Source organism: Delphinus delphis, chromosome 16, assembly GCF_949987515.2.
Source record: "Delphinus delphis chromosome 16, mDelDel1.2, whole genome shotgun sequence".
NCBI classification, from domain to species: domain Eukaryota; kingdom Metazoa; phylum Chordata; class Mammalia; order Artiodactyla; family Delphinidae; genus Delphinus; species Delphinus delphis.
The window spans coordinates 31,127,171-31,153,941 of record NC_082698.1 but is presented as its reverse complement, the minus strand read 5'-3'; the positions used below and the strand labels follow the sequence as shown (position 1 = coordinate 31,153,941).

At 49.8% G+C, this 26,771-nt stretch overlaps 1 protein-coding gene across 1 annotated transcript in view; it reads right to left on the bottom strand.

Moving 5' to 3' along the window:
- TLL2 (tolloid like 2) overlaps positions 1-26,771 on the bottom strand; it is a 128,971-nt gene that overhangs the window by 2,927 nt on the left and 99,273 nt on the right. The window contains exons 10-19 of the mRNA XM_060033620.1: positions 26,585-26,687; positions 20,088-20,204; positions 18,952-19,097; positions 18,301-18,496; positions 10,015-10,140; positions 9,077-9,237; positions 8,246-8,426; positions 6,687-6,812; positions 4,562-4,689; positions 1,390-1,603 (exon numbers count right to left, since the gene is read on the bottom strand). Coding sequence (XP_059889603.1) covers positions 1,390-1,603; positions 4,562-4,689; positions 6,687-6,812; positions 8,246-8,426; positions 9,077-9,237; positions 10,015-10,140; positions 18,301-18,496; positions 18,952-19,097; positions 20,088-20,204; positions 26,585-26,687 — 1,498 coding nt within the window. The remainder of the gene's footprint in view (positions 1-1,389; positions 1,604-4,561; positions 4,690-6,686; positions 6,813-8,245; positions 8,427-9,076; positions 9,238-10,014; positions 10,141-18,300; positions 18,497-18,951; positions 19,098-20,087; positions 20,205-26,584; positions 26,688-26,771) is intronic.

Sequence of the window (26,771 nt, the reverse complement as noted above, 5' to 3'; positions counted from 1 at the left end):
GTCTTTGGGAAATTTCAAATTCTTGAGACGTGGCTGGCAAGGAAATGGGCACTTAGCAGGGCAGGATGCCTTCCATCCATCCTGCCAGATCCCCTCTCCATTCTTCCCCACCTGCTCTGGGCCCCTGGAGGCAGACCTCTGGGTCTACATGGATGAGCCCTTTGCCTTCATGATCCAGCCACAGGGAACACCAGCAGATCACAGGAGGGAGGAGGAAGGTCAGGGCATTAGTCCCAGGCCCCCTCCTTGCCTGGTCCTCGCTCCTGTTGGGGGGCCCTCTGTTTGCTCCCCTCTATCTCTAGGCTCCAGGAACCATTCCCTCCTCTGGTATCCAGGCCAGGGCTAGTAACAGCCTTGCAACCTAGCCCTGGTCGCTGCGCTGTCCCCATGGTGTCCTCACACCCTGCCCACCCCTCTGTAAACAGTCCCTTATTAAACTCTCTTCAATTAACGATTCTACCTGAGTGTGCCCCCATTGCCTGAAGGACCCTGACCTACCCTGAGCACCCACACTCAGTCCGCAGGGACAAGAGGGTGAAGTCACTAGTTAGTGGCTTTTAAACTTCACCGGGGAAGTGACAACGCAGCCGTGAACGGTGGGGAGTTTTCTCCCAGGCAAGGGCCAGCCAGACGGAGAAGGTGCTGGCTGTCATTTTGTCTCACCTGATTCATGGTTTCTGGTTCGGGGAAAAAACTGGGAGGAGGGGCTGTTAAAGGGATCAGAAAACCTCACAGTGATCGTCATCATGATCTCAGACTCTGAGTGGGCTGCACAGTCACCGCTTTGCCAGAGGGCCAGGATCAGAGAGTCAAAGTTGCTTCAAGGGTTCTAGTCCCAGGTTGTATCCTTTAAATGGCTAAAGAGCAGAGCCAGTGTTCTTACTGACTTTCTTCCGTTTAACACAGTAAATAATGTAAGTTATATGCATAAACATTTTCCTCCAAAGGGCTGAATAAAGTTATTTATTTCAAGTGAGGAAAAATAATGGGGAACAAAAACACTTTTCATTTTCTGGAACTGATCCTTGGAGGGTACAAAGGGCTACTCTCCACCACTCAGCACCCAGACTCAGGGTTTCACAGACCAGCAAAATTACAAGTAAAATTTTAAAGGCGGGGTGGGGGGCGGTGGGAGGAAGAAAGAAAGGGAGGAAAGAAACATGGTGCCGACAAAGGGTTGCCCCTTTCAAAGGTTGTCAATGAAGGACATTAAAAGAAAACAACCCTACACCTATGGTTGCCCATGTTTCATTTTAAAAGGGACATGTTATCATACACTGCTCATCCCCCATAGTCAGAATTAAAGGTGGTCCTTCCCCTGCCTTGATCACCCATCTATCTCCAGTCCACATGGGGATCAGCTGAAGGCCGGGCTCCCAGCCCACGCACCTGTGCTGTGCATGGCTTGGAATCCTCTCCTCTGCACCGAGGCGTCTGAATAAAAGCGGAGAAACAGGCTGCTGCCCGAAGCCACCACGGGGTCTGGCTTCTTGCTGCCGCAGAAACGGCCGAGGACCGGGGCCAGGCTGTCGGGCCCATCGTGAAGCTCCAGGTGGTCATAGGCACATTCCTGGTGTTGCTCGATCTCAAACTCGTTAAACGTCTAGGGATGGAAGAGCAGAAAGTGAGGCAAGGTCACTTCAGCTGGGGCGGTGGGAGAGGAAGGGGCACGAGGACACGCATCTGCCCAGCCAGCTGTGCAGGCGGCATGGAGCCCGTGGTGATGGTGGCCACATCTGTTGAGCAGGTCTCCAGCTGGCCCCTCTCTTGGTCCCCAGAACAACCCTATGAGCTGTTGCTACCACGACCGCTTTGCGGATAAGATGGCCGGGGTCAGAGCGTTTCGGTGCTTGTTGTGCTCCTCTGGCACATCCTGCGGCTTCTCCCTCAACGATGAGAGCAGCAGGGACCAAGGTGTTCACTCTGAGCCAGGGGCTGTTTTAAATGCTTTGTAAGTAGTCATCCTCACGACCCTGTGAGGTGTCCACCATGAGAACCTCCACCTTACAGATGAGGAAACTGAGGCACGGGGCTGTCGGATAACTTGCCAAAGGTCACCCACTGGCAGAGTTGGGCCATGACCAGGAGGTCAAGGAGCCCTTGCGCTTAACCTCTGCACTGCACCGTGTGAACGAGGCTTCATGAAGTGCGCGCTACTCCACGTCATTGTCCTGAGAGTGGCTGGCCAGAGTTGAATATATTTTTCCATGCAGAGCCCTGCATTTTCTCACTCAATTCTGACAATACTGTAAGGAAAGAGCTACTATTATCCCCAGTGTGCAGAAGGGGAAACTGGGTCTTAGGAAAGTTAAGTGGCTTGCCCACGTTCAAACAGCTAGAGAAGGATGGAGCTGAACTGGACCCCCAGCCAGCCTGACTCCAGGCCACACTCCTAACCATCACCAGGCTATACTGCCTCCCTCCTCTCTGTCCCCGCCAGACCGTCCCCTGAAGCAGGCCAGGGCAACCCCATAATTCCAGGCTGTAAACCAGGCTCTGTAGCCCCAAATGTAGGGCCTCTCAGGCGCTGGGACTGGCCGATGGCCTGCCCATGGCTACGAGGGGGATGGGACAAGGTGAGAGGGGACAGTTTAACGGAAGACTTGGACCAAATGACAGAGAGGGAGAGAGAACATTAGCTGGGGGTTGGAAGGGATCGCAATTCACAAGAAGGGGCCTGGGGTGACAGAGCAGAGATGGAGGTAGAGAGGGAGAAATAGAGGGGCCGTTGGCTTTCGTAAGAATGACACACACATCTTGTGTTTGAGCTTTGAAATGGGCAAAGCTCTTCACACTTATAGGAAGGGAGGTGGGGCCGGAGAGTTGGGGTAGGGATGGTGGCCAGGAGTAGGAAGGGGGGTGCTGGTGGGACCAGGGTGAGCAATGCAATGGGAGGGTGATGGTGGGCCAGGGAGACGGGGCGCTCCCCAAAAGTCCATAGGACACCCTGTGGCTATCCCTGTGCAGTCAAACACTAGCTTCCTGGTAAGTATTCAGCCCACACTCTGGTAGCAAAAAGGTAGAGCATGATCAGTGTACCCATCATCCACTTCCCAAGGAAGCATTTAAGAACTAGCTCATATGCATGTGCCTCAGATAAACTGGAGATCTCTGGCCACTGTGATCGGTTGCTTTATTTCCTCAGTACTGTAGAGAACAGGAAAAGACGTTTGGGGCAGTTACTAAAACCTTGTGGCCCTTCCAGGGAAGCGCCGCTACCAGTTATGCAAATTGCGCGTTCCCAACCCCAGGGCGCGCCATTCCCCCGCGGTCTTCAGAGATTTGTGTTGCCATGGCGATCGTCTTCCGGCAGACGGCAGCCTTTCTCTAATGCACTTGCTTTAATTCACCCTCGCCCAGATTCAAGGCTGTTCTGACTGACCCAGGAGAGCAGCCGAAAGCATTTCCTACGCGGACAGCCATGCATACGAGGTGCCCACGTGGGCACCCGTGGTCAGGGGCCCTGCCTTCACCCCTCGATGCCCCAGGCCTGCACCCGTGCCCAGCCTGGGCGCCCATTCATCCACCTGTCCTCCTCACCGCTCTCGCCAGTAAAGACCCACGCAAGTCCCTGGGTGATCGTCTATTTATCATCACCTTCTCCTTTGTTCTCTCCCCTTCTCCCTGCATTATTGGTCCATGATGCAGGGGGACATCCATATACATGCTGAAGAGCTTAGCTATTTCCAGAGTTAGAATGACCCATTTAAAAACGGTTTGTCTGCTGGAATACAACAATTTCTCCGGAAGGCAAGAGGGCTTGTTTTACACGCCACGATCTGGGAGTCCCTGGTGGCTGAGAAACAAGACTTGTAGGAAAAACTCATTTCTCTTTTGAAATAACCGAGCATGTGCGCGGACCACCACAGTCATATGCGTGGATGGGACTTTAAAGAAAGGCTTGGAAGATACATATTTTTAATTCAAGAGAGAATTAGCATACATAACCTCCTATTGTTAACTGGAAAAAATGTAAGTCGTAGAAGACTATGAAAAATAGAACCCATTTGAGAAACGTGAGCAAGAAAAAGGATACGTATTTGCTCCTGTGCGCACACACACAGAAATTTCTGGAAGAATTCACAAGAAAATGTTCCGAGAAGTCATTCCTAGAGTGAGCACAGGGATCTGGAAACTTGATTTCCACTTTCCAACCCTCTGACTGACTACATTTATTTTTTAACCTTGAGAATGTTTTGTTTTGTTTTGTTTTGTAAAATATTGTAACTGGAAACTATTGAATCTCAAACAGCGCTTCAAATCTGTGTGATGGGTGCCAGGTCCTACTGACACCACTGTGAACAGGTGCTATTTACAGAGCTTTTCTCACCCACCACCCTGGGCGGAGGGCTTCGGGTGCCTCCTCTCTTTTAATCTGCACAACAGCCCGGAGAGGTAGGTTTCATTAGCAGCCCCATATTCCAGATAAGAAAACTGAGTCCTGGAAATGTTGAGTAACCTCCCCACATTTCAGAGCTGGGAAGAGGCCGAGCAGAGACTCAGACCCATGTCAGCCTGATACCGAAGTCCGTGTTGTCCATCAACTTTGAAAATAACTCACAAGTTTCACCCTGTGGCCCGCGGTTGAAGAGATGTTCCAGGTACACTCCCTCCGGCTCGGGTATTTGTCAGGCCAGTTGGGGCTCACCAGGGTCCCCTCTGCACTGCTGATCTTGTGCACACAGCCAGCTGGGGGTGACAGGGTGGGGGGACACAGAAGAGAGAGAGAGGTAATTCATTTGTGGGTCTCTTCCCTGACCTCTTGTCACATGGTCATAATATGTGAGGGCAGGGTTTGGCCTCAATAAAGGGTCCCCCAGCTCAGAGATCTGCTGATTTATTTGGCTTTGCTGCCTTCCTGGAGCCAGGTCACCTTTCTTACTGCTGCTATTCTCATTGTGATTGTCACTGGAAATATGGTAGAGTTAGTGGATGAGACCACAGGCCCTGGGGTCAGATGGGCCTCGGTTCAAGTCCTGGTGCCACCACCTACAAGCTCTGGGACTCTGAGCCTTGTGTCCTTATTGGTAAAAGGGGCGCCAACATTGTAGCGGGGATGCACGGATTAAATGAGATAATGCATGTGAAATGCTCAGTAAGTGCTAACAAAGATCTCCATCACTATGCCTCTGTCTTTTAGTTTCCAAAGCAATTTCAATTGGAGGCTACAGATGTTGGCCTGGTAACCATGCTATTTGCAAAGAGCGGTCCCATGACTTGCTTAGTAAGTAGCGTTTTCGCCAATAGCTGGAATTTGTCTCTATCTGTGTCGAGCACTGCACTAAGCACTTTGATTGCATCCTTTCATTTAATCCTTCCCACCTTCTAATTGAGAAAATAAGCTGAGAGATGGCAAGTGACCTGTTGGTCGGGGGTAGAGCCAGGCCTGCCTTTGCTCTTGCTGATTAGGAAATAGAGGGCGCTGAGGAGGTACCACTGCTGTCTCTGCCCTGTGGCTTCAGGCTGAGGCAGCTGGAGGTTGAGGGTGGGTAAGAGGGAGGGGCGGCTCCACGGAGGTTCCCCCTCATTGCTGCCTCTGCTCCGCAGCCCCACAGAGAACGGGTGCCAACAGGGGCAGCAGCTCAGATGTGGGATGTTTGCTGCCGCACTCCCTGCCACCCTGGGGGAACGCATACAGCTCACCTGATGGGACCTTAGCGGAGTTATATCCCTCCTGCCCGCCCCCCCATCCACGCCACAGGGGCTAAAAAAGTTTTTTTTAAGTTCCAGAATGACAGTTCCTTCCAAGTTCTTCCAACCCACCTCTCAACCCAACCTGTGACCTCCTGTGTCCAGGTCACAGCACTGGGCTCGGGTGGGCTTCTGAAGATGTCTAAGCTCATTCTTTAACCTTCCGGGGAGGCCCTGACCAGTCTCTGTGGCGCCCCAGCCAGTATCTCCTAGTTCTGAAATGTTTATCCCAGAACAGGGGTATGAGGTCTTCATATCTTCCCTCACCCTGATGTGCATGCGGGGCTCTGTGGTGGGGACAAGGCCTGGAGGTCTGTGTGTTCATCGACATGCTCAAACTCCCTTTGCAGGATGGGGTAAGAACATGGGAAGGCCTTTCCCAGAGTGACTGGACACGAAAAGCCATCTGGACTCCCAGTAGTGAATGGAGCCGGGAAAAAAGTCTTCCCCAAATTCTATTTTACTATTAGGCCTGCAAACGGTAAATATGATTATGACATAGATGGCTGACATCTATCAACATTTCAAGCGCTTAATATGTGTCAGCCTGTCTGAAATACTTTCTAAGCATGCTCTCATTTAACCCTCACAAAAACTTTAAGAAGGAGGTATGTTTAGTCCGTTTGAAACACAAGAGGACACTGAAGCTCAGAGAGGTTAACTAAGTCTCCTAAGGGTGCACAGCTAGTAAGTAGCAGAGCCAAGATTTAAACCTAGGTGGTCTGATTCTGGAGCCTGGCGTTTAACCACTTTGCAATAATAACTGTAGGAGAGCACTCAAGGGCCCCTACAAGCTTCCTGAAGGAGTGACTGCCCTGGCGAAAATCACTCTTGAGCAGGAAGGTGGGAGGAGGGAAGGCAGAAGCTGAGCCTCAGTTCGGGGCTTGCTAGACCTGGAAGAAGCGCCCCTCGCTCTCACTCTTACGCATGCGCACACTCGGGCAGCCAAGGTGAGCCTCCCTGCGCCCTCCACCCTGGCCACGCTCCAGCCTCACCCTCTTTGCAGTCCTGCCGGTTCTCATGGAGCCGGTAGCCGTTCCTGCACCTGCACAGGTAGCTGCCGAAGGTGTTGACACATTCGTGCTGGCACCCGCCGTTGTCCTTGGCGCACTCGTCCTTGTCTGCGGAGATCAACGGACTCTCCTAAGAGGAACCACCAACTTGGGAACGTCCCTCACAGCCCAGAACCCAGCTCAAAAGGAGTCTCCACCAGGGAGCCTCCCTGATTGTCCCAACTCTGATTATCCTTCCGCGGGGCCGAGGGTGGGGCAGCATTCCTTGGCTATTACCTGGCCCTGGTACATGTTGAATTCCCCATGCTCCTAAGGCACTTTAATGTATATATAGGTTCTCCCCTCCTGCTCCCCACCCAAACCAAGGAGCTCGTTAAAGGATAGGCTAGTATTAATAATAATATTAACAATAATAAAAATAACCACCGTGCACTGAGTATTTACCCTGTGATGGACACTAATCACTCTATTATACCCTCTGTATTATCTAAGTTAATTCGCACACAACCTTAGGAGGGAAGTGCCTATGTCCCCATTTTACAGGTAGGAAAACTGAGGCTGAGAACGTTAACGTGCCCAAGGTTACTCAGTGAGCAAGCAGTCTGTGTGACCAGAGGCCTGGGCTGTTACTCTACGGCCCCACACCTCCCCCTGCCTGTGGAGCAGGTAAGCATGCGAGCCTCGGGCCAGGCGGCCCAGTGCCAGCCCTGCTCCTCCACTTCCAGCTGTTGTGACCTTGGGGAGCCCTTGACTTCTGTACCTCAGTTGCCTTACCTGTAAAGTGGAGTCACTTATGGTGTCCTTACCTCATAGGATTGTTGAGAGGAGGAAACGAATTAGTACAGGGAAAGCACTTAGAACAGCGTCCAGCCCTGAGTCAGTGTTAGTTTTTATTTATTATTATGGATGGACTCAGATGTTAGCTGTTGTCGTTATGGATCTTGTAGCTCAAGCCGGCACAGTATGCAGCCCTCTCCCAAGCCAGCTTCCTTCCCTGTTAACCGAGGACCAACCTCCATCCGCGGCCCTCCCACCAGGATAACTTCAAGGGTCAGGGACATCTCCCTCCTCTCTGTACCCTCCGCCCACTGCGGGTAATGTGTCACTGAACACTTGGTGCTTTAGTTTTGCCCTCTGATTCTATGAGGACAACTAAGAATCCTTAAAGAGCCCATAAAAAATAAAGAGATGAAGACCACCCAACACTTCAGTGCTGGAACCACGGGCTAGAAAGAGGCAAGGAAGGCTCCTCCCCAAGCCCTCTGGGAGAGTACAGCCCTGCCCACACCTCGGTTCCAGACCTCTGGCCTCCAGAGCTGTGAAAGACAACATTTTTTGTTGTTTTGAGCCACCTGGTTTGTGGTCGCTTGTTTTGGTAGCCCTGCAATAACATAGCCACCACGCTATAAAACCAGGACCGAGGCAGAGACACTGTGAGGGCCAGGGCAGCGGGCAGAGAGGGGCGGGAGGGTGCCCCGAGGCTGGGAGCCCGCAAAGCCGTGTTGCCCTCAGCCTGTGGTCTTGCCCCCAAACCTGCACACCCGAGAAGAAGTGGGCCCTGAAGCCGCGTTTGGAGACCGTGTTGTCGGACTTGAACTCCACGCGCATGTTGTTACTCTGCGAGGTGATGACTTCGGGCGTCTCAGAGCCACAGAACTTGCCGTGCAGCCCGGCGTCAGGGGACAGGCCGCTGCGCACCTCCACGAAGTCGTACTTACACACCTGCAAGGGGGAGCCATGGGGAGCCGCCCGGTTCCCTCAAGTCCCGCCGCAGACCCTGGCGCATGGCAGGGCTGCCTTCCTGAGAGCTGTACCCTGCCAGGTGGGCAGTCGAGCTCTGTCAGGCCCAGTGGGAGGGTCCTCTCGACTCTTACTGGGATCCCTCCAGCCCAAGGTGCAGACAGGGGGCACTCCTGACTAGCTGTCCAGCTGTAGGGCTCTGCCTGGGCCTCGGCTGGCTGCCTTGATCATCCCGTGACCACCGCCCAAGGGAGGGAGTGGGGTGTTTATGCCACCCTGGTCGCCAGCTGCATCTCACCGCCTCCATTCCTCCCAGCTGGATGCCAAGCCCCAGATTCCTACCCCAGGGGATGTACCTGTCCTGACCACCTCGCACCCCCCGCCCCCAAGACCCGCCTCCTCCTCTCTTGTCCTGATTCTCCTCGGATTTATCAGTGACGAGAGGGCCAAAGCCCTCCATCTGCAGAGGGTGTGCCGCTGAAACTGCCTCACCAAACACCCCCCCGAGTCCGCCCAGCTACAACCCCGCGACCCTAGGAGGCCACCTCCCCGCCTGCTGAGCCCCTCGCCAGTTTTCAGCCCTGAGCCACATCCCAACACGATGCCCAGTCAATTGGAGTGCAGAAACGTACATCACTGCCTTCCAGTTCAAACACTTCAAACTGAAGGGAGATCCGGTACTGAGCGGGGACCACCACTTGCCAGACACAGTTTTTGTTTGTAGGATACTCCTTTGGCCACCCAGGACTGGTGATGGTTCCATTCAGCTTGGTCATGAAACCGCCACAGGCCACTGCATGGGGGGAGGGGGGAGAAAAAGCAAGATTCATCTGGTTTTATTTCCAAGTGACTGCAATTTCCCCCAAGCAGCAACAAGCCCTGCTGTTCTTTAATAACAACAACAATAACAACAACAACAAATAGACCATCTGAACTGATCAATTCAGCCTCCTTTCTTCTAGTCTGTTTCAACTGAGGATTTGGAGGGATGGAGTGGAGGACAAGTCTTTACAGCTTTTTTAAAAAAGACGATGCGTTTGTGCTTACCTCTCACTCAGTGGCATAGCTGGGGACTTCACATGACTTGGACCAAGGATCACACACACACTTGTAGCTGCCCAGAATTTCAAGATTTAGAAATGTTTGCACCAAGCTATGCAATGTCCCTGGCTTCCATGAACAAGCAGTCATTCAGGTGGGCAAGGAAAACACCACCAGCCAGGTAGGAATGGAATGAATGAAATGCACTGTTCGTTGAGTCACACCGAAGTGCTCATACATATTCTTTGCTTTTATTCGCTGCCTTAATAATCATATGAATTTCACACCATCACAGAAGAAAATGAACCATGGTTCCACCTGCACAGTTGCTGGGGTGGAGTCCGATAAAGTCATCTCACGTTTGTGGCTTCATCGAGTTGTTTTTCCCTCCAGGAAGGAGGTGGGTCATCCCCACAGCTGTCCATTGTTACTTCACAGCCAACCAGCTGCCCCATCTTCACCTGCCCCCCTTCTCCTAAGACTTGTCCCCCATCCCCTCTCACTCCAGCTTGGCAGGTCCAACACCAACCTTCACACGCCTTCTTGTCAGAGGCCAGCTCATAGCCAGGATCACACACACACTTGTAGCTGCCCAGAGTGTTCACACAGCGCTGCTCACACCCGCCGTGATCTGGCCAGGAACACTCATCCACCTCTGTTGGGGAGGAAGGTGACCATGGTTAAGTCATCACAAAGCTGCCAGGTCTGTTCCCCGTCGCTTTCCACATCCCGGGATTCCCTCTAAGAAAAAGAGCGACTCCTGGTGACCACCCTCCAAGGAGTCCCCCGTCCACGTCTCAGAAACCAGCAGCAGCCACAGCTGCGAGTGGGATCTTGACAACACACAAGGCTAACTTGTTAGCCAGAAGCAGGGCTCCTTTGAGAGGAGACCGGGCCTGGTATAACTTCATTCTCTGCAGGGTTCAGTCAGCAGTATCTGTGATCTTAGAAAATCTCAAAGCTTTCATACCAAAGACGATCAATTTCAATGCCGTAAAATTGGGGGTCCCCCATAAATGCGGAACATCTCAGGACATTAAGCAAAGGGTAAGGACAAAGGGACACATTCCTAGATGAGGATGTATAAGTATTCTCCAGGGACAGAACCAGAAGCTGTGATTTAGCATTTTTATCACTAATCTGAAGAGGTGATCTTCAAGGTTACAGAAAACGCTGGCTCTTAGGTGAACCGATGCCTCCAGGAGAAACTACAGGAAGACGCCACAGAGAGACTCAGTTAGCGGGGGAGTTACATGGGATTCAGCACCGACAAGTGTCCAATGATGTGTCTGGGGCAATTAAATAACAGCAAGCAAGACGCCGTCCAGAGGCAGAACGTGGGACTCATTGGAGAATCTCCCCGGACGTGTCAGCCCACGCACCACTAAAGAAAAGAAAAACCCAGTCCATTGGGCATCTCCAAGAAGAGTATCAGAAGTAAAAGGAAAAAAATCATTGTTTTCTGTTGCCAAGTTGTGGTACATTTATCCCTAAAGAGCATGCAGGTGGTAGCCTAACAGCTGCAGAGTCTAATGAAAGGACAACTAGACACAGAGACATCTTCAAACAACAGCAGAAGCCCAGCCTAGGAGGAAGAAAGGGTTGGAGAGCGGGTGGAAGTGTTGGTTCCTAACGCCAGGGAAGGTAAGAACAGAGCAAGGACAGAATTCACGAAATCTCGGGACACCTCGCATTACACATAAATGAGGACATTTTCAAGTTGGTAAAGACTTGAAAAGATGAAAAGATCCCCAGTCCTGCCACCTCAGCAAGGATCCATTTAGTAACATTTCTGGTAGGTGGCTTTTCAGAGCCTGCTGGAAAACACCTAGAGATAGGAATCTTACCGTTTTTAAAGGTATTTCTTGTCCTTTGAAATTTGAATTGTTAAAAACTCTGACTCCTTGCAACTTCCAACCCAATGGTCCAGCAGAAAATGCAAACCTTTCAACCACCATATCTCCTTTTTCCAACTCAAATAAACTCCAACTCAAACACATTTCCTTCCAATCTCCCTGATCCATGAGGCACAAAATACTCATCAACCTGGTGGCTCGTCACTGGGTGCAGGACAGTTTGTAAATATCCCATCATTTCATATAGTGAGGAGTAAACTTAGGTGACTCTAAGAGTGATGTGTTCTTGGGCTCAACAAAAGCTTAAATAAGTTGGTCAGTAGGGGAGACTGGGTTTAGGAGACATGCTCTAGACAAGGGGTTGAAGTTGTCCTTAGCTTCAAACAAGTATAAGTATTAAGTTTGCTAAAGTAGTAACAATCCTGCAATTATTTACTACTTTACAGTAGGCAAAGTACTTTCTCTGACATTTGCTAAAAAGTATAAAAGGAGGAGAATCAATAACAATGAGGAATAGAAAAAGTGCAGCCTTTAGAGTGAGCCAGACAGACCTGGGTTGGATTCACCAGGGGATCTTCCTTCAGTAAACTGGATGATTTGACCTTTCTCAGCCTTCCTCCACTTTTAAGATGAAGTACACATTAGCTATTGCTCTAGGAAAGAGCAGGGTTGCTTTTGAAATTCCAGTGGATGGAGAGACACAATGATGGGAGTAGTGAAAAGGATACAGTTACCTGGCATCCCTGAATCAGGGAAGAGTAGAGTAGGCCTGGGGAGGGGAGAGAGAGACAAGGCAGGAACAGAAAGAAGGAAAAAGCATCAAGGATGGGCCAATGAAGGAAGACTAGATGGGCAGGAAGGCAGCACAGCAGAGTCAAGAAACTGGCGGGAGGGCGGAAAGGAACCATGGAAAGAGCCCATCAACATAGAGCAAGTTAAACAAAGGGCCGAGCTGGGTGGCTGGGGGAGAGGAGACTGATGCCAGAAGATGCAATGGGCAGGACACACGATTGTCATAGGCAAGAAAAGGAGGACCACTGATAAGTCTCCTGGCACCATCTTAGCCATGTGGAGGGAGAGAGGCTGGTGGATTGGATTTGCACCTAAAGCAAAGGGAGTATATTTCCTCCAAAGACTAGAAGGGTAGGGTGTTTGGCCCAGGAAGATGGGTAAAAGGTATAGTTTACACCTGAGCTCTCTCCAGAAAGAGCAGTGGGATGTTTGGCCATTTCCACCCCTGCTCCAGCTCGGGTGTATGGAAGTGAACCAGGGGCCCTGCTCTCAGGAGGAGCCTGGGTGTCCTCTGAATCACCTCCACACTAGAATGAAGTATCAGCTGCTTCAAGCCCACAGGCTCATGCTTGCTCTGGGCTACAGTGGCCAAGGCCAAGCAACCCAGAAAAATCTGGGAGAGCGTGGGGGTGGGAGAAGAAGCTGAATCAGGGCCCAGCTTTGCTGACTCTGGCTTTTTTTGGCCTTCCCCAAGTAGTACCAGTGAAAGAAGGAACCATTCTGAGATTAGATAATGAGATGACTCAGGTAGGATCCCAAACATTGTTTCAGAGAGAGTTAAGGAAAGGGGAGGCAAGGCACATCCCTAAGCTTTTGAAGTACCTTGAAGGGAGCCAGTCCCCCACGTCACAGATCCCATGGTGGGCCATCAGTCCTGGGACTGTGGAGCACGGGGATCAAGGTGGGAAACCCTCCCATTTATGTGGGGAGTGTGGCGCCAAAATGGCCCTGCCAACCCGAAAATGCACTTGCCATCTCCCCAAGTAAGCAGAGATGTGAGGTGCCTTGCCTGCTGCCCGGCCAGCAGGCCCCGAGAGGAACTTCCATCTGGCACCAGGAGAGGGATGCAGAGGCCAACTGGCACCCTGGACAGAGCCACGTGCCAGCTGGGCCCTGGGCAGAGACTCCTGCCAACTGGCACCAAGGCAAGAGCTCCTTTGGCTGGTCCAGCTCTTCTGCGTGGCCTTTGTAGTTACTCTTCCACTTTCTTTCACTGGAGAAGTCCTGACACACGCACTGGCCCCTGTGTGCTCACAGGACATCCTACTGACAGCCTTGCTGGAAAAAGGCTGACAAAGAGCTGGCTGTGTCGGGGCTCTAGACCTGGGCTAACCTGTGCTAGACCCCATGTGACTACTGAACACTTGAAATGCAGCTATTCTAAATTCAGATGTGCTGTGAGCGTAAAACACACTGGATTTCCAAGACTTAGTGTGGAAAAAAAGCCATAAAATCTCTCATTAATATTGTGTATATTGGTTACATATTAAAATGATAGTGTTTTTGATATATTGGATTAAATATAGTATTAAACCTAATTTTACCTCTTTCTTTCTCTGCTTTTTTTTTGTAAGGTGGCTGCTGGAAAGTTGAAAGTTACACTCATGGCTTGCATTTGTGACTTGCCTCCTATTTCTGTTGGACGGCGCTGCTCTGCACTGTGGTCTCTGGCCTCATTCACCCGCGTGGGAACCCTGAAAGGTAGGCAGAGCAGGGAGCAAGAAGCCCAGTCCACAAATGAGAATCTGAGCCTTATCCATTCATCCACTGCCCTGTAAGTATTTATGGAGCCCCCTGTGGGTCTGGCACTGTGAATACGGAGGAGGACAAAGCAGGTAGGATCAAGTCTCGGAAAGGAAAACTGACCCTGAGAGCAGCAAGCTGGTAAGAAGTGTGTGGGCAGGGCTAGACCCCGAACTGCAGAGGCTGGATCCAGGGCCCTTCTCCCTATACTCCCATGGCAGAAGGGTGACGGATGTCAGCATCAAATCAAAAATTCAAATCCCTTCACTTAACTTTCCTGTGGCTTTCAGGTCTCTGCAGAGGAGAGAGAATGAGCTGTGAAGTCCTACACATGCAGGGCCTACTTCTAGCTCGGCCACCTTAGAACTTCAGTTTCCTCAATTTTAAAATGGGGGTAATGATGCCAAGCAAGGGGCTGTCCTGAAGACAAAGTGAGGTAGCTGGTACAGCCTCTGGCATACTCGATAGATGTCTTTTCTTTCTCCTTTAATAGGTCCCAAAGAGGCTTCCACCAGACCTGACTCCTCTTTTAAGATTCAGGGTCAAGGTCAATGCTGTATAGTTCTTCTCTTCTAAATGTGGCTCTCTACAGTCCTTCTTTGTTTTTTTTTTTGGCGGTACCCGGGCCTCTCACTGCTGTGGCCTCTCCCGCCGCGGAGCACAGGCTCCGGACGCACAGGCTCAGCGGCCATGGCTCACGGGCCCAGCCGCTCCGTGGCATGCGGGATCTTCGCGGACCGGGGCACGAACCCGCGTCCCCTGCACCGGCAGGCGGACTCTCAACCACTGCACCACCAGGGAAGCCCTCTACAGTCCTTCTTAACATAAAAAAGATGTCAAGCTGGGCCTGTGCACTAAGTTAGTGTAGATGGGCTTCAATTAACACCTTTACAGGCATCTAAAAAGCTGTTTGCCAACTGACATGTCCTTGAATATCTAGGCTGGGTGCTGACCCCACCCCCATGCTGAGTGAGACCCTCCTCCGATGTCAACACTTCACTATCACTGCCCACTGGCTCACAGGTCTCCTTTGTCACCATGTTCTCCTCTGTCCCACAGCCCCTGAGACAGTTTGGTGACTGCTGAATAAATGTTAAAGGTAGAAGAGGGAGAAGATGGCATTTTCTAACCACTAAAACGGAGCTAGTTATCATGGCTGCTCAGAGCAGGCCAAGGTTCTAGACTCAGTCCCTCACAAACTGGTTTAGCATCACAGATAGAAACACCCCTCTCCACTGCACTGACTGGAATCTCCAGTAGGGTTACCACAAAAAAAGCAGAAGGATCCATTAAAGTTGAATTTCAGATGAGCAATTATTTCTTAGTACAGTATGCAATATTTGGGACGCACATATACTAAAAGATCATTCTTTATCTGAACTTTGAATTTAACTGGGCAAACGGTTTTTAAAAATTTGTTCAATCTGGAAACCATAACCTCCAGTTTTAGCTGGTCCTCTCAAAGATTGCAATGCTGATCGTCAGCAGAACCAGGAATGAGATGTGGGTGGGCCAGTGCCAACTGGTTACCAGTTGTCTTACTGGAAAGAAGCCCCAACACCTAATTTACGGACCTGGGGGTGGAAGTCAGGGAAGGAGAAGGACAGGAGAATTAGGATAAACAGAATTAGAATAAAACCTCACGATTATTTGTGACGTGGTAAGTAAAATGAGGTCTCCCAAAGTCGTCCACATCATAGTCCTGGAACCTGGGGATGTTACCTTACCCTTACGTGGCCAAAAGGACTTTGCAGATGTGATTAGATGTGATTTCAGGTTCTTGAAATGGAAGATTATCCTGGATCGTCTGGGTGGGCCCACTGTAACCATAAGGGTCCTTACAACTGAAAGCGGGAGGAGGAGAGTCAGGGTCAGAAAAGGAAACGTGATGATGGAGGCAGAGGTCTGGGATGCAGCCCAAGAAGGTCCCAGCTGCCCTTGCTGCTTGAAGACCAAAGAGCACCACCAGCCAGGGAGTGCAGGCGCCTCCCCTACAAGCTGGAAAAGGCAAGGGAATCTGACCTCGAGAACTGTAAGATGGTAAGTTTGTATTGTTTTAAGCCACCACATTTGTGGTCATTTGTTACAGCAGCGATAAGAAAGTGACACACGGCAACTGCAAGAAGTTGTCACATCATTTTTTCCAGAGAGAAAAATAACTTCAGAGATTCCTTCCTTAGCAAAAAAAATTAATGGGACTAAACATGACACTATGTGTGTTCACTTAATGCTATTTCATTTTCTTCTGACAATAACTCTGCGATAACCTGGTAGTATTGTTTCTACAGGTAGAGAGATAGGGGCTCAGAGAGGTTTTATAACTTGCTGTAGGCGACCCAACCAGCACGGCCGCTAAGTCAGACGGGGGTCTCCCCAGGCTGAGAGACACCCAGCAGGTGCAGTCTGGGCTAGGGTGAGGCGAGGGCTGTGCATCTCTACTTCTACTAAGGCATCTCTACTAAGACTCCCACGTCCTTCTTCCCACCACAACCACTAGGCGAACTGCATTTGAAATACACTTGATGTGGCTTGGGTTTTTGGTTTTTTGTTTGTTTTTGCTTGGGAAAGAATTAAACTTTGTCTCCAATTATTCAGAGCATTAGGATTCTGCTCTGTTTCTGTTTGGGTTTGCTGTCCCCAGATGGCTCAAAGCAGAAAAAAAAAATCCCACACACTTGTGTGGTACTTTTCAGCTTATGAAGTGTCTCCACAGCCATCATTTCACTGGGGCTTCACAGCTGGGTAAAATGGGCAGATTTCCTTCTCCCTGTTTTACAGAGAGGAAAGCAGGGGCTTCAGTAAGGACAAAGGGATGCTTGCTCGGGGTCACACAGCTTGAAGTGGGTTCTTCTGACACCATCTGCTCACCTAAAACCTGGGAGAAGGGGATAAAGAGGGGGCAGATGGGGAGACAGAGTAAGGAAGGGACCAGGAATTCTGGGTTAGCACAGCCAGGAGCCCTGGGAGAGGAGGGAGGAAGGGGTCACTGATTGGGGACCACCAGTTGCAGATTGGATATCTCCATTCAGTGGCTGCTGGTGTGATGGTGGGCGCCCAGTCACAATGCATTGGGGAATAGCCGATATTTCATCTTAGCATGTGGTCTGAGGAATTCCAGGGCTCTGAGAGCAGAGAAGGAAAACCTATCTATTCAAAAGAGTCTAAGGATGGACCTAGAGTCTGTCATACAGAGTGAAGTAAGTCAGAAAGAGAAAAACAAATACCATGTGCTAACACATATATGGAATCTAAGGGGAAAAAAAAGGTCATGAAGAACCTAGGGGTAAGACGGGAATAAAGACACAGACCTACTAGAGAATGGACTTGAGGATATGGGGAGGGGGAAGGGTAAGCTGTGACAAAGCGAGAGAGTGGCATGGACATATATACACTACCAAACGTAAAACAGATAGCTAGTGGGAAGCAGCCGCATAGCACAGGGAGATCAGCTCAGTGCTTTGTGACCACCTAGAGGGGTGGGATAGGGAGGGTGGGAGGGAGGGAGATGCAAGAGGGAAGACATATGGGAACATGTGTATATGTATAACTGATTCACTTTGTAATAAAGCAGAAACTAACACACCATTGTAAAGCAATTATACTCCAATAAAGATGTTAAAAAAAAAAAAGAGTCTTAGGAAGCTCACTCTGCTGGGGCCAGGAATGCTGGTCTTCCCATGCCATTCTGCATCTGACTTTATCAAGACCTTACAGAGCAGTCAGTCCCTAAGGTGGCACCGAGGTTTGTTTCCTGTGAGCGCCACACTTTCTCAGTCTCCCCCCGCCCCCTGCCCAGCTCTGCCCACTTGAGGGTAGGCTTGTAGACTGGGAGCTGATGCTTCTGGAGCTGCAGACCTGGGCTGCCTCTCTGGCCCACATCAAGGCATGCAAGGCAATGTTCTAGAAAGAGTTTGAGCTTAGGAGTCAGACTGTGTTGAGATTCTTGATCTGCCACTTAACTGAGTGACCCCGAGCAGCCCTTCTCAACCCTGATCAAGCATGATCTAAACCCAACTCAGAGGTTTATTTTGGGAATTAAATGACATAGTGTAAGTCAAGTACCTTGCACCGTTCCTGGCACACAGTAGGTGCTCAATTAATGACAGTGACTACACAAATATGTATTGTTATCAATGCTCAGTTTCACTAAGGTTCATGAAGTTGACCTTGGAAACTTATAAACCTAATTTCCAAGTGCAGCAGCACAACCTTCTGCCACAAAGAAAGAAGCCAAGGCTGAGCCTGTTCCCGAGTCAGTCGTGAACTCCGCTGGGGAATCTACGCACAGCTCTGAAACGCTGGCTGCCTCCTCACTGCAGGAAGCCTTGTTTGGTGCTAAGGTTCCCTATGGGTTTTGTGATTCTTAGGCCAGGGGGGCAATACTTCATCCTGTGACTAAAATGGAAACAACTGCTAATTCATACCCTTGAAAAAATTGGCTGCAAAGCCTGCTTTATTGATAGAGCCATCAGACACAAACTTCATCCACATTCTGTTGGAGCTGGACTTTACATCCTCTGGCTTCTCATAGCCACAGAAGTGGCCAATCAGGGCGCTCTCTTCCGCAGGGCCGTCACGGATTTCCAGGTAGTCGTATGCACAACTGTCGTGTCTTTCGATCTAAACGGAGAAACGGAGACAACGTGAAAGACAGCAGCTTGGCCTTAAGGTTTTCAATTTAAGAAAGGAACCTAAATATCACTCTTGAAAATCTAACCAAGAGACAAAAGGACCCAAACGTGTCCTGGGCTTTTCCAAGCTGTCTCCTACTTGTGCAAGTCGAGGATGAATCAAGCTGCAAAGAGATTAAGTCATGATAAACAGGGAAGAAAGATTCAACAAAACGCCCTGGGATCCCATTCTAGACGACTTCCGCTTCAATTATTCCCCCACCCTCTCCAGCAGCCTTCAGCAAGGAGGCAGATGTGATTTCAAAGCCTGCAGAGGCTCTGATAACCAGATGTCCTGGCAAAATGCATCATGGACTTGAAATGGCCTCTTAGGTTCCTGTTTTCAACCAAAAAAATGGAAACGTATCTTTATAGAGCACAGTGTCTAAGATCAGCAGTACTTACCTCAAAAGCTTGGAAGGTGAGCCCCACGTGAAATCCCTCCGAAACCGTAATCCTCCAAACACATTCCTTGGAAGGTCTGTAGTCATCCGGGTAGTTTGGAGATTGAATCTGACCGGCATCTTTGTTAATGTCTCCCCCACAGGTAGCTTTAGAAAAAGAGCCAGGAGGAAAGGGGGGTCCCTGGTCAGACCCTTACTAAGGAAGTACACCACTAGGTGGCTCCACTTGCCAACATTTTCATTTCCATTCACCCAAGACTGTGCCTCCGGAAAAGCGTAATCTCATGTGTTTGCAACTCTGAATTTTTCTCATATAAAGAAAATAACTGTATAGAGCAGTGGTTCTCTACCTTTGCTGTGCATCAAAATCACCTGGGAGATTTTTCAAACTATGGGAGCCAGGGCCACATCCCAAGAAGTTCTGATCAAGTGTGTCTGGGTGATCACCGGAGGTTTGAGATCCCCCAGTGATTCTGATGTAGAGGGTGGAGGTCTCTGGTACAGAGTGATGTGTACACACGCACACGCACGCTATTTCCTTTATAAAAACAAAGCTCTGGCCCCTCCAAAATTACAATTTAAGTCCCTAAGGGGCCTTAATAACTATTTAGTGTTTTCCTTTGGGTGGAGGGCGGGCACAGGGGTAACTAGCCAGAGAAACCCAATATGTGGAACAAACAGAAGCAGAATTGCCCTGGTGGCAGCTGCCTAGAGCCCAGACCTATTGGTTCCCTCAACTCAACCACCATGATGGCCTCAGAGGCCCTTCCAAGAAATGTAGCTGGAAATTCCTTGACATTGTGCAAAGTCCTCTTTTCACAAATGTAGCTCAGAGAGTTTGGATTCTTTGCTCAGGCTCACACAGCTCTTCAGAGGCTGCTTTCATTTCCAAAGTGTCCTATAACCCCCAACACAACACCATCCCCGCTGGGTGGTGACAGGTAGATGGCGCCTGTCCTGAAGGGAGCCCAGCTAGCCTCTCAGCTTCCATAAGGTGGGAGAAGGGGACGGTGCTGCCCCACCCTCAGGGCTCCGGCAGCTGCCACACGTGCAAGGGTGGGAAGGGACACCGGCTGCATGTGAAGGACTGAGGCACATCAGGAACCACGCCGGCGGCTCCTCTCATCATGAACAAACCTTCATACACCGCGAAGAAGCCCTTGCCCAGGATGTTGCTGCTGCTTCGGAATTCCACCCAGAGCCGGCTGTCTGTGGAGATGAGCGGCTCCGGGACTTTGTCGCCACAAAACCTACCTGGGGAGCGGAAAAGAACGGTCAGGCTGCTGGCGGACAGGACGGAGGGACTCAGTGCAGGCAGAGAGAGAGCAGTGTTGCTTCAAATGCAGTTCAAGGTGAGCAGTCCTCGCTGGGCAACTCATCCTGTAGCACATATGGGATTAAAAGCTGGGATGGAAACAGTCACACGCCTGTATGCCTCCTTCAGGAGAGTCTCAGACGCCCATCGATCAAATACCCTGCGTGTGGCCCAGGCACCCCCTCCCCTACCAGTGGGTCTTGTTGAGGTGCTGAGGGGGATGAGGACGTCCCAGCAAGGCCAGTGGTGGGATGGTGGTCTGAGCGAGTGGTGAGTGTCCTCCCTGGTATTTCTATTACATATACACCCTTCTATTCGGGGAGCATGCCTTATGGCTTCCTTGTCTCGGGGAAGGGTGGCCAGAGGACACGTGATGACAAAATCAGTTCTTGGCTTTTGAATTCCACAAGTCTGGCCACAATACCAAAGATTTGGGAAAATACACAGTGAATAAGAGCACATTTCCCCTGCCTTGTAGTCTTAGAAAGATTCCTAGGATGGAGGAGCAAATCCTCTCCTAGAGGGAGAGAGGATTGGAGAGGGCACCATGGAACCTCCGAAAGGACCCTGTGCCCTGGGTGGAGAAGGTTGATAGAGACCCCAAGGAGGTTTAAGGAGCTGGGAGAAGCAGAGAGCTGTGCCCCCAGGGCAGTCCCTGGCACAGGCTGGAGGGGCAACAAGACCCTGGATTCCCCATGTCCCACCTGGGGTCAGAACAGGAGTGTCTGTGTGTTTTCGTAAGACATTAGGCCAGGAGACTGGCATGCAGAGTTCTTCAGGGAAAGCGGGACACGACGGCAGCAACAGGACTCCTGGGAGGGGATGGAAGCGACTTTCCCATAGCCCAGAGGGCCTGGGGAGCCATAGCACGTCTCCCATAGAACGTCTTCTAGGGAGATGTGGACTTGGTACCAATCTGAACTGGCCTAGGGCAGAGCCAAGGAGGAGGCACCGCAGCCACTGAGGTGGACAGAGGACTGGAGACAAGAGGGGGATGAGGACATCCCAGCAATGCCAGTTGGGATGGCAATGTGCCAGACACCATGCCCTGGCACAGTGTGCCCCCCACTGGCACCCTGCGGGAAAAACCACAAATTAACTGTAATTAAGTTCCCACTACCTGATGGAAAGGGGCTCATAATTGCTACTGAACTTGTGGTATTGAACATACAAATAAATGTGTATTTCTTAGACACTTGGGTACATTGTATGAAATTTGGACCTTTTACGGAGGAAAAGGGGGAAGGCCAGGCCTTCCCAGGACATGGTCATCCTTGGCCATATAATTTCCAATGCCACATAAGGATGGCAGCCAGGGCAAGAAAGGGGGTGGGGTGGGAGATGGACTGAGTCATACTCATCATCAGCTCACAACACAATCCAGCCAGGGTCTCTCGGAACAGAAAGCGTCCGTGGCTCCACCAAGCGCTGACTGTGTGAGTCACTCAAGAATCCATTTAACGTGGGGAGGAGGGGGAGTGACGGTTAATGGGTATGGGCTTTCTCTGGGGGATGATGAAGATGCTCTCAGACTATGTGGCTGTACAGCTCTGTGAGCACACTGAAACCACTGACTTATGTGCGCTAATGATGAGATGTATTATGGGGCATGAATTTTATCTCCAAAACATGTTTTAAAGTCCATTTGACAGATGTTTAGTGGGTATCCTCTTATGGCCAGCACTGTGTTAGCCACTGGATCGACCCCTTGAAGCTGTAACGCTGCTCTGCCCTTCTGAGAACTGGGGCGGGGGGGTGAGACTGGGGGAGTAATAAATGTCACTACAGACACTACCTAGTGGCCAACTGTGGTCGACATTCTTTGGGGAGACACAGGGGTAGAGGTTGCTAATCTTCCATTTCCTTCTGATTCTGGTTGCCTGTAGCCTTTCGGATTTGGGGAGGTTAATATCAAGGGAGATGAGCTAAAACTGCTGTTGAGAATTGGGCAAGGAAAAATCCATCAGAAGTCTATACACTTCCAATAACGGTTCCTCGGGCATGGCCAATTAGTATCAATTAGTTCTTGGAAAACAGCATGTAAGCCTGGGGAAGTATTGCTCACGAGTGAGAAGACGGAGCCACTGAACAGCAGTGAAGCAATGACGGTTCACAAAAGGAACTCTCTTAGCCAAACCGAGTTTCAAGTCCAAATTTCTCCTTTTAAAACCCCAGCTGTCACAGCCGCTGGGGAAGTTTTCAAAAGAGAAAGGGACTTCCACCACCTTGCTGCCTAAGAAACCACGCACCCATGGGCCACAGGACCACCCGCCTCTGCTCCGTACCCCGGAGGAGACAGGAATTACCGGCTCAGGTGTGTTTTACTGCCTTGGCAGAGCTAGACTTGGTAGAATAAATGACCAATTATGTCTAAGCAACGTCTCCCCAGATCACCTTGTAATTCTTAACTAGAACCGTCTACATTGTCCCTGGACTGATGTCTCCAGATTCTCACCTTCACTGTAATGGTTCTGACAAAAGCTCCCTGTGGAATTGAACCAGACTATGCCAGACGCTGTCCTACACACTCTACATGGATTTCCTATTTGCCTCCCTACTACCTTCTGAAATAGGTGCTATTAGTAATCTCATTTCTGAAAAAACTGAGCTTTGGAGAATCTGAGCTGAGTTACACTCAGGATTGTAAGTGGCAGCAGGATTTGAACCTTGGCAATCATCAGTCTCACGCTCTTCATCATCATCACCATCACCGCCACCACCATCCAAAGGAACTCCTCTGTTTGAGGTGCAGTTCTGAACACTGCACCTTTTTTGGATCAGCAGACATCAAATCTGCTGTCTGGAATATAATCACTATTCCCATTTCCCAATTTGGAAACAGACACGTAGGAATGAAGATCAAAGACTCAAACCCTAAAGCAAACTTGTGGCGATACCAGGCTGGCCAGTTTGATTCATGCCATCGGTTCTGCTCACTTGGGGGGCCGCCCCTGCCCAGGGAGCCCTTAGTAGAGGAGCCACGCGACACTGATTGGCCAGCCTGGCCTTTCTGAACTTCCCTCCCCACTTCGGGGAAGGCGGAAGAAAAGCCTTTGTGTGCGTTGTGGTGGGACAGAATGCCCGAGGACCGTTCTGCCTACAAAAGTGCATTGTTAGAGTAATTCCTCTAGCAGAAATAAGGGAGGGGAATCCAATTAACAGGCCAGTGTTTCAGATTACTGGATGCGTTCTGTATGTGGCCACCTTCCTCCCCTCTTTAGGTGCAATCTCCTCAGTGACCCCCGACACTGAAAAAAACAACCTGCTATCTTTAAGCAGCCGTGAAATGTTCTCAATCTACTTACATTTCCCTTTAATCACTATGTGAAAAGCTGGGCCCCAAACACCCTTCTCCCAAGGAGACTAGCAGGCTGGAGAGAAAATGGACTAGAGAAAAGGTGTCAGATTCCTAAACTGAAATCTGGTTCCTGCCTTTGGAGGAGGAGTTTAATAAGGATATCAAGAAGAGGAAATGCAGATGAGGACACTACAAGTGGACTCCATGGGGAGTCATAAAGGGTTCATTCATAAAAAGTTATGCATCCATTATGCCTGGATTTTCACACACTGCCCTGGGAAAATATGCGATGCACAGTTTTTCAGAGCAAGATGCATACTTTCACAATCCGCCCTAATCCGCTCTCTCTCCTGCCAAAGGGGCATTGACCTGCCTCCTCCCGGCAGATTTCATGGCACTGACCCCTCCCAGGGACCAGCTCGGCCCACACAATGCACTTGTTCCAAACACAAAAGTTCACTAACAACTGCATTTGGAAACATCAGAGCAGGCCAAATAGTTGGCAAAGGAGAACTCCTGCAAATGAAGAATGACGGTTACAGGCGCTGGGCCATGCCTTGGCTACAGCACACTCGGTGCGCGCGCGCACACTCTCTCTCTCTCTCTCTCTCTCTCTCACATCCACACACTCTCACATACACATACACACACTCACTGCAAAAGTGTGTAAAATATAAGCAAAACAAAAAAAAACCCAAACAAAAAACCATCATGGATAATGACGAACAGCAAAAGCTCCACCCAATCACTGAACGTGTGATCAGAGTTCCCAGGATCTGCAGCGAGAAAATTCTTGTTTCAAGTTCAAGGAACAGCTGGAAATCCCTCTGCCTGTGCCCATTTTCAGGAGCGTGCCTTGGCCCTCTCCATGGAACTTTAGGAACAGAGAGCTTCCCCCTCCTGAGCTTTTTAAAGTCTATCACATTCCCTGGGGGGTATAGGGTTGCCAGATTTAGCAAACAAAAATACAGGAAGCCCAGTTAAATTTGAATTTCAGATAAACAACGAATCATGGCAGTCCTATGGGGAGCCCCTTCTAGATTCAGCAGTCCCCTTGCCCCATCAGCTGGACATCTAAGTTCTGACCTGATCTCAGCCACCAGCAGGCTGTGTGGCCTTAGCGAGTTGGTTTTGCACTTGGGGAGTGTGGTTTTCTCATGAAGGTGTGTGATTAAGTGACTCTAAGGTCCCCGAGATTCCATGTTATCATGAAACTCCTCCCAAACAGTTTCTTTTATTAATTATAAAATAATATCTGAATGCATTCTTGTAAAAGAGCCAAATAATCCAGAAGTATACACACCAAACCATGAGGTTGCCCCCCACCCTGTGCTTCCTTTCTCAGAGTGCAAGGGCGCTCATCAAAACGTCTTTACAAACTCCTATCTATTTGTACCTTTAGGAATTTAAACTCACGGTCCTCTGGACTGAGTGGGCTTGTGCCTTTCTCAGTGGTAGCTGATCTGGCTGAGACCCTTTGGCCATACAGAAGCTTAGTACCTGCCAGGCCCCCCTGGGTCCAGCCAGACCCTCTGTCCCTGTCTCTTCCGATCTACCCCAGAATCTGAAACGAAGCTGGCCTCAGTCTGGCAGTGAAACTCCCCACCTTAGCTCTCTCCCTTCTTTCCGGCCTCCATCTTTGGTCAGTTGTCCTAATAGCAGCTCACACTCAGGCCAGTCATTCGAAGCATAACAAGTATGGCTTTTCTTTCTACGTGAAGACATGCCAGGGACAAAGTCTGCACTGCGAACTTACGCTGGTCCAACTCAGAAGCCCACCCTGAATAGCACTCTAAAAATGAGAACAACCCACTCTAAGCGGACACCCTCCCAGCTGGCCCCTTATGACTCTGCTTCTCATTCTGGCTCCACCATGGTGGACATTTCTGGGCCAAACGAGTCCCCATGTCCGTTGTCCTAACACTGATGCCATTTGTCCTCTATATGATGGTAATCTTCCCTGGTCACCCTGAGAGACCTGCCCCTGGTGACCAATCCTGAGTGAACTGACTTTTCTCTTTATGCCACCTGCCTACCTTCTCTCACTCAAAGGTCCACCTGCCTTTTCATGGATGAGTTCAAGCACTGTTCATCTCCCCCAAAGAATACACGCTCATCATAGAGAAACTGGAAAATATAGCTAAACCAAGAACAACAGTCCAAGCACTGTTCATCTCCCCAAAAGAATACACGCTCATCATAGAGAAACTGGAAAATATAGCTAAACCAAGAACAACAACAGAATAATTTTAAAAAATACTCCATCATCCTGAAATAACCACTGCGTGTTATTTATTTATATGTCTTGTTTTACTGAATATTTATATTGTAGACCACAAAATGGTTTCTTCCAGTCAAATCCAGGCTGCACAATGTTTTCAGTAATTTTGTTTTGGGTAATTTGAGTCGGGATATTTACTGTTCAGTTTGCCACACTCCCTGCCACTTCTTACTTTATTATACCAGCCCCATCTCACTCATTTACACCTTATACCCGAAGGCATCTGGTTTTGCAACGCCTGCATCAATATACAAGTGTATTTTTGTTAAAACGGAATCCTACGTGTTGCATATCCTATTTTGCAACACCTTTTGTGTAGCAATGTACAATGAACATCTTTCTGTATCAATAAATAGCCCCCTCCAACTTTATTTTTAATGGCTGGATAGTTTTTCATTGAAAAGATGTATTATAATTTATTCATCTAACCCCTACTGTTGAATATTTAAATTGTTTTCAATGTTTCCTGCTTCACTGAACATCCCTGTAGCAAGAGCTTTGCACACTTCCTTAATTAGTTCCCTAGGATAAATTCTAAGAAGTGGAACGGCTGGGTCAAAGAGTATTCGCAGTTTTAAAAGCTTTTAACATGTGCGGCCAAATGGAGTGTTCAGAGTTTTACAATGACACCGACCCGTGAGAGCTTCCTGTGACTGGCGGGATGGACCCTTCCAGATATTAACAGCATCGCAGACAGCATCTGAGCACTCCTCTCTTAAGGCTTTCTGAAGTCAACTCACCCAACAGGGGGGCTTTTCTCCAATAACCATCCCGGACCTCCACGTAGTCGTACCAGCACAGGCGGCTTTTAAACAAATCCATGGATGTGAAGTTTAAGACGATCTGCAAAGAGTTACCGTAAAGTGAGTTTTGGCAGCCAAGCCTGAGGAGTTTTGAAGATACGTCTGGCATAGCGGTGTTCTCACG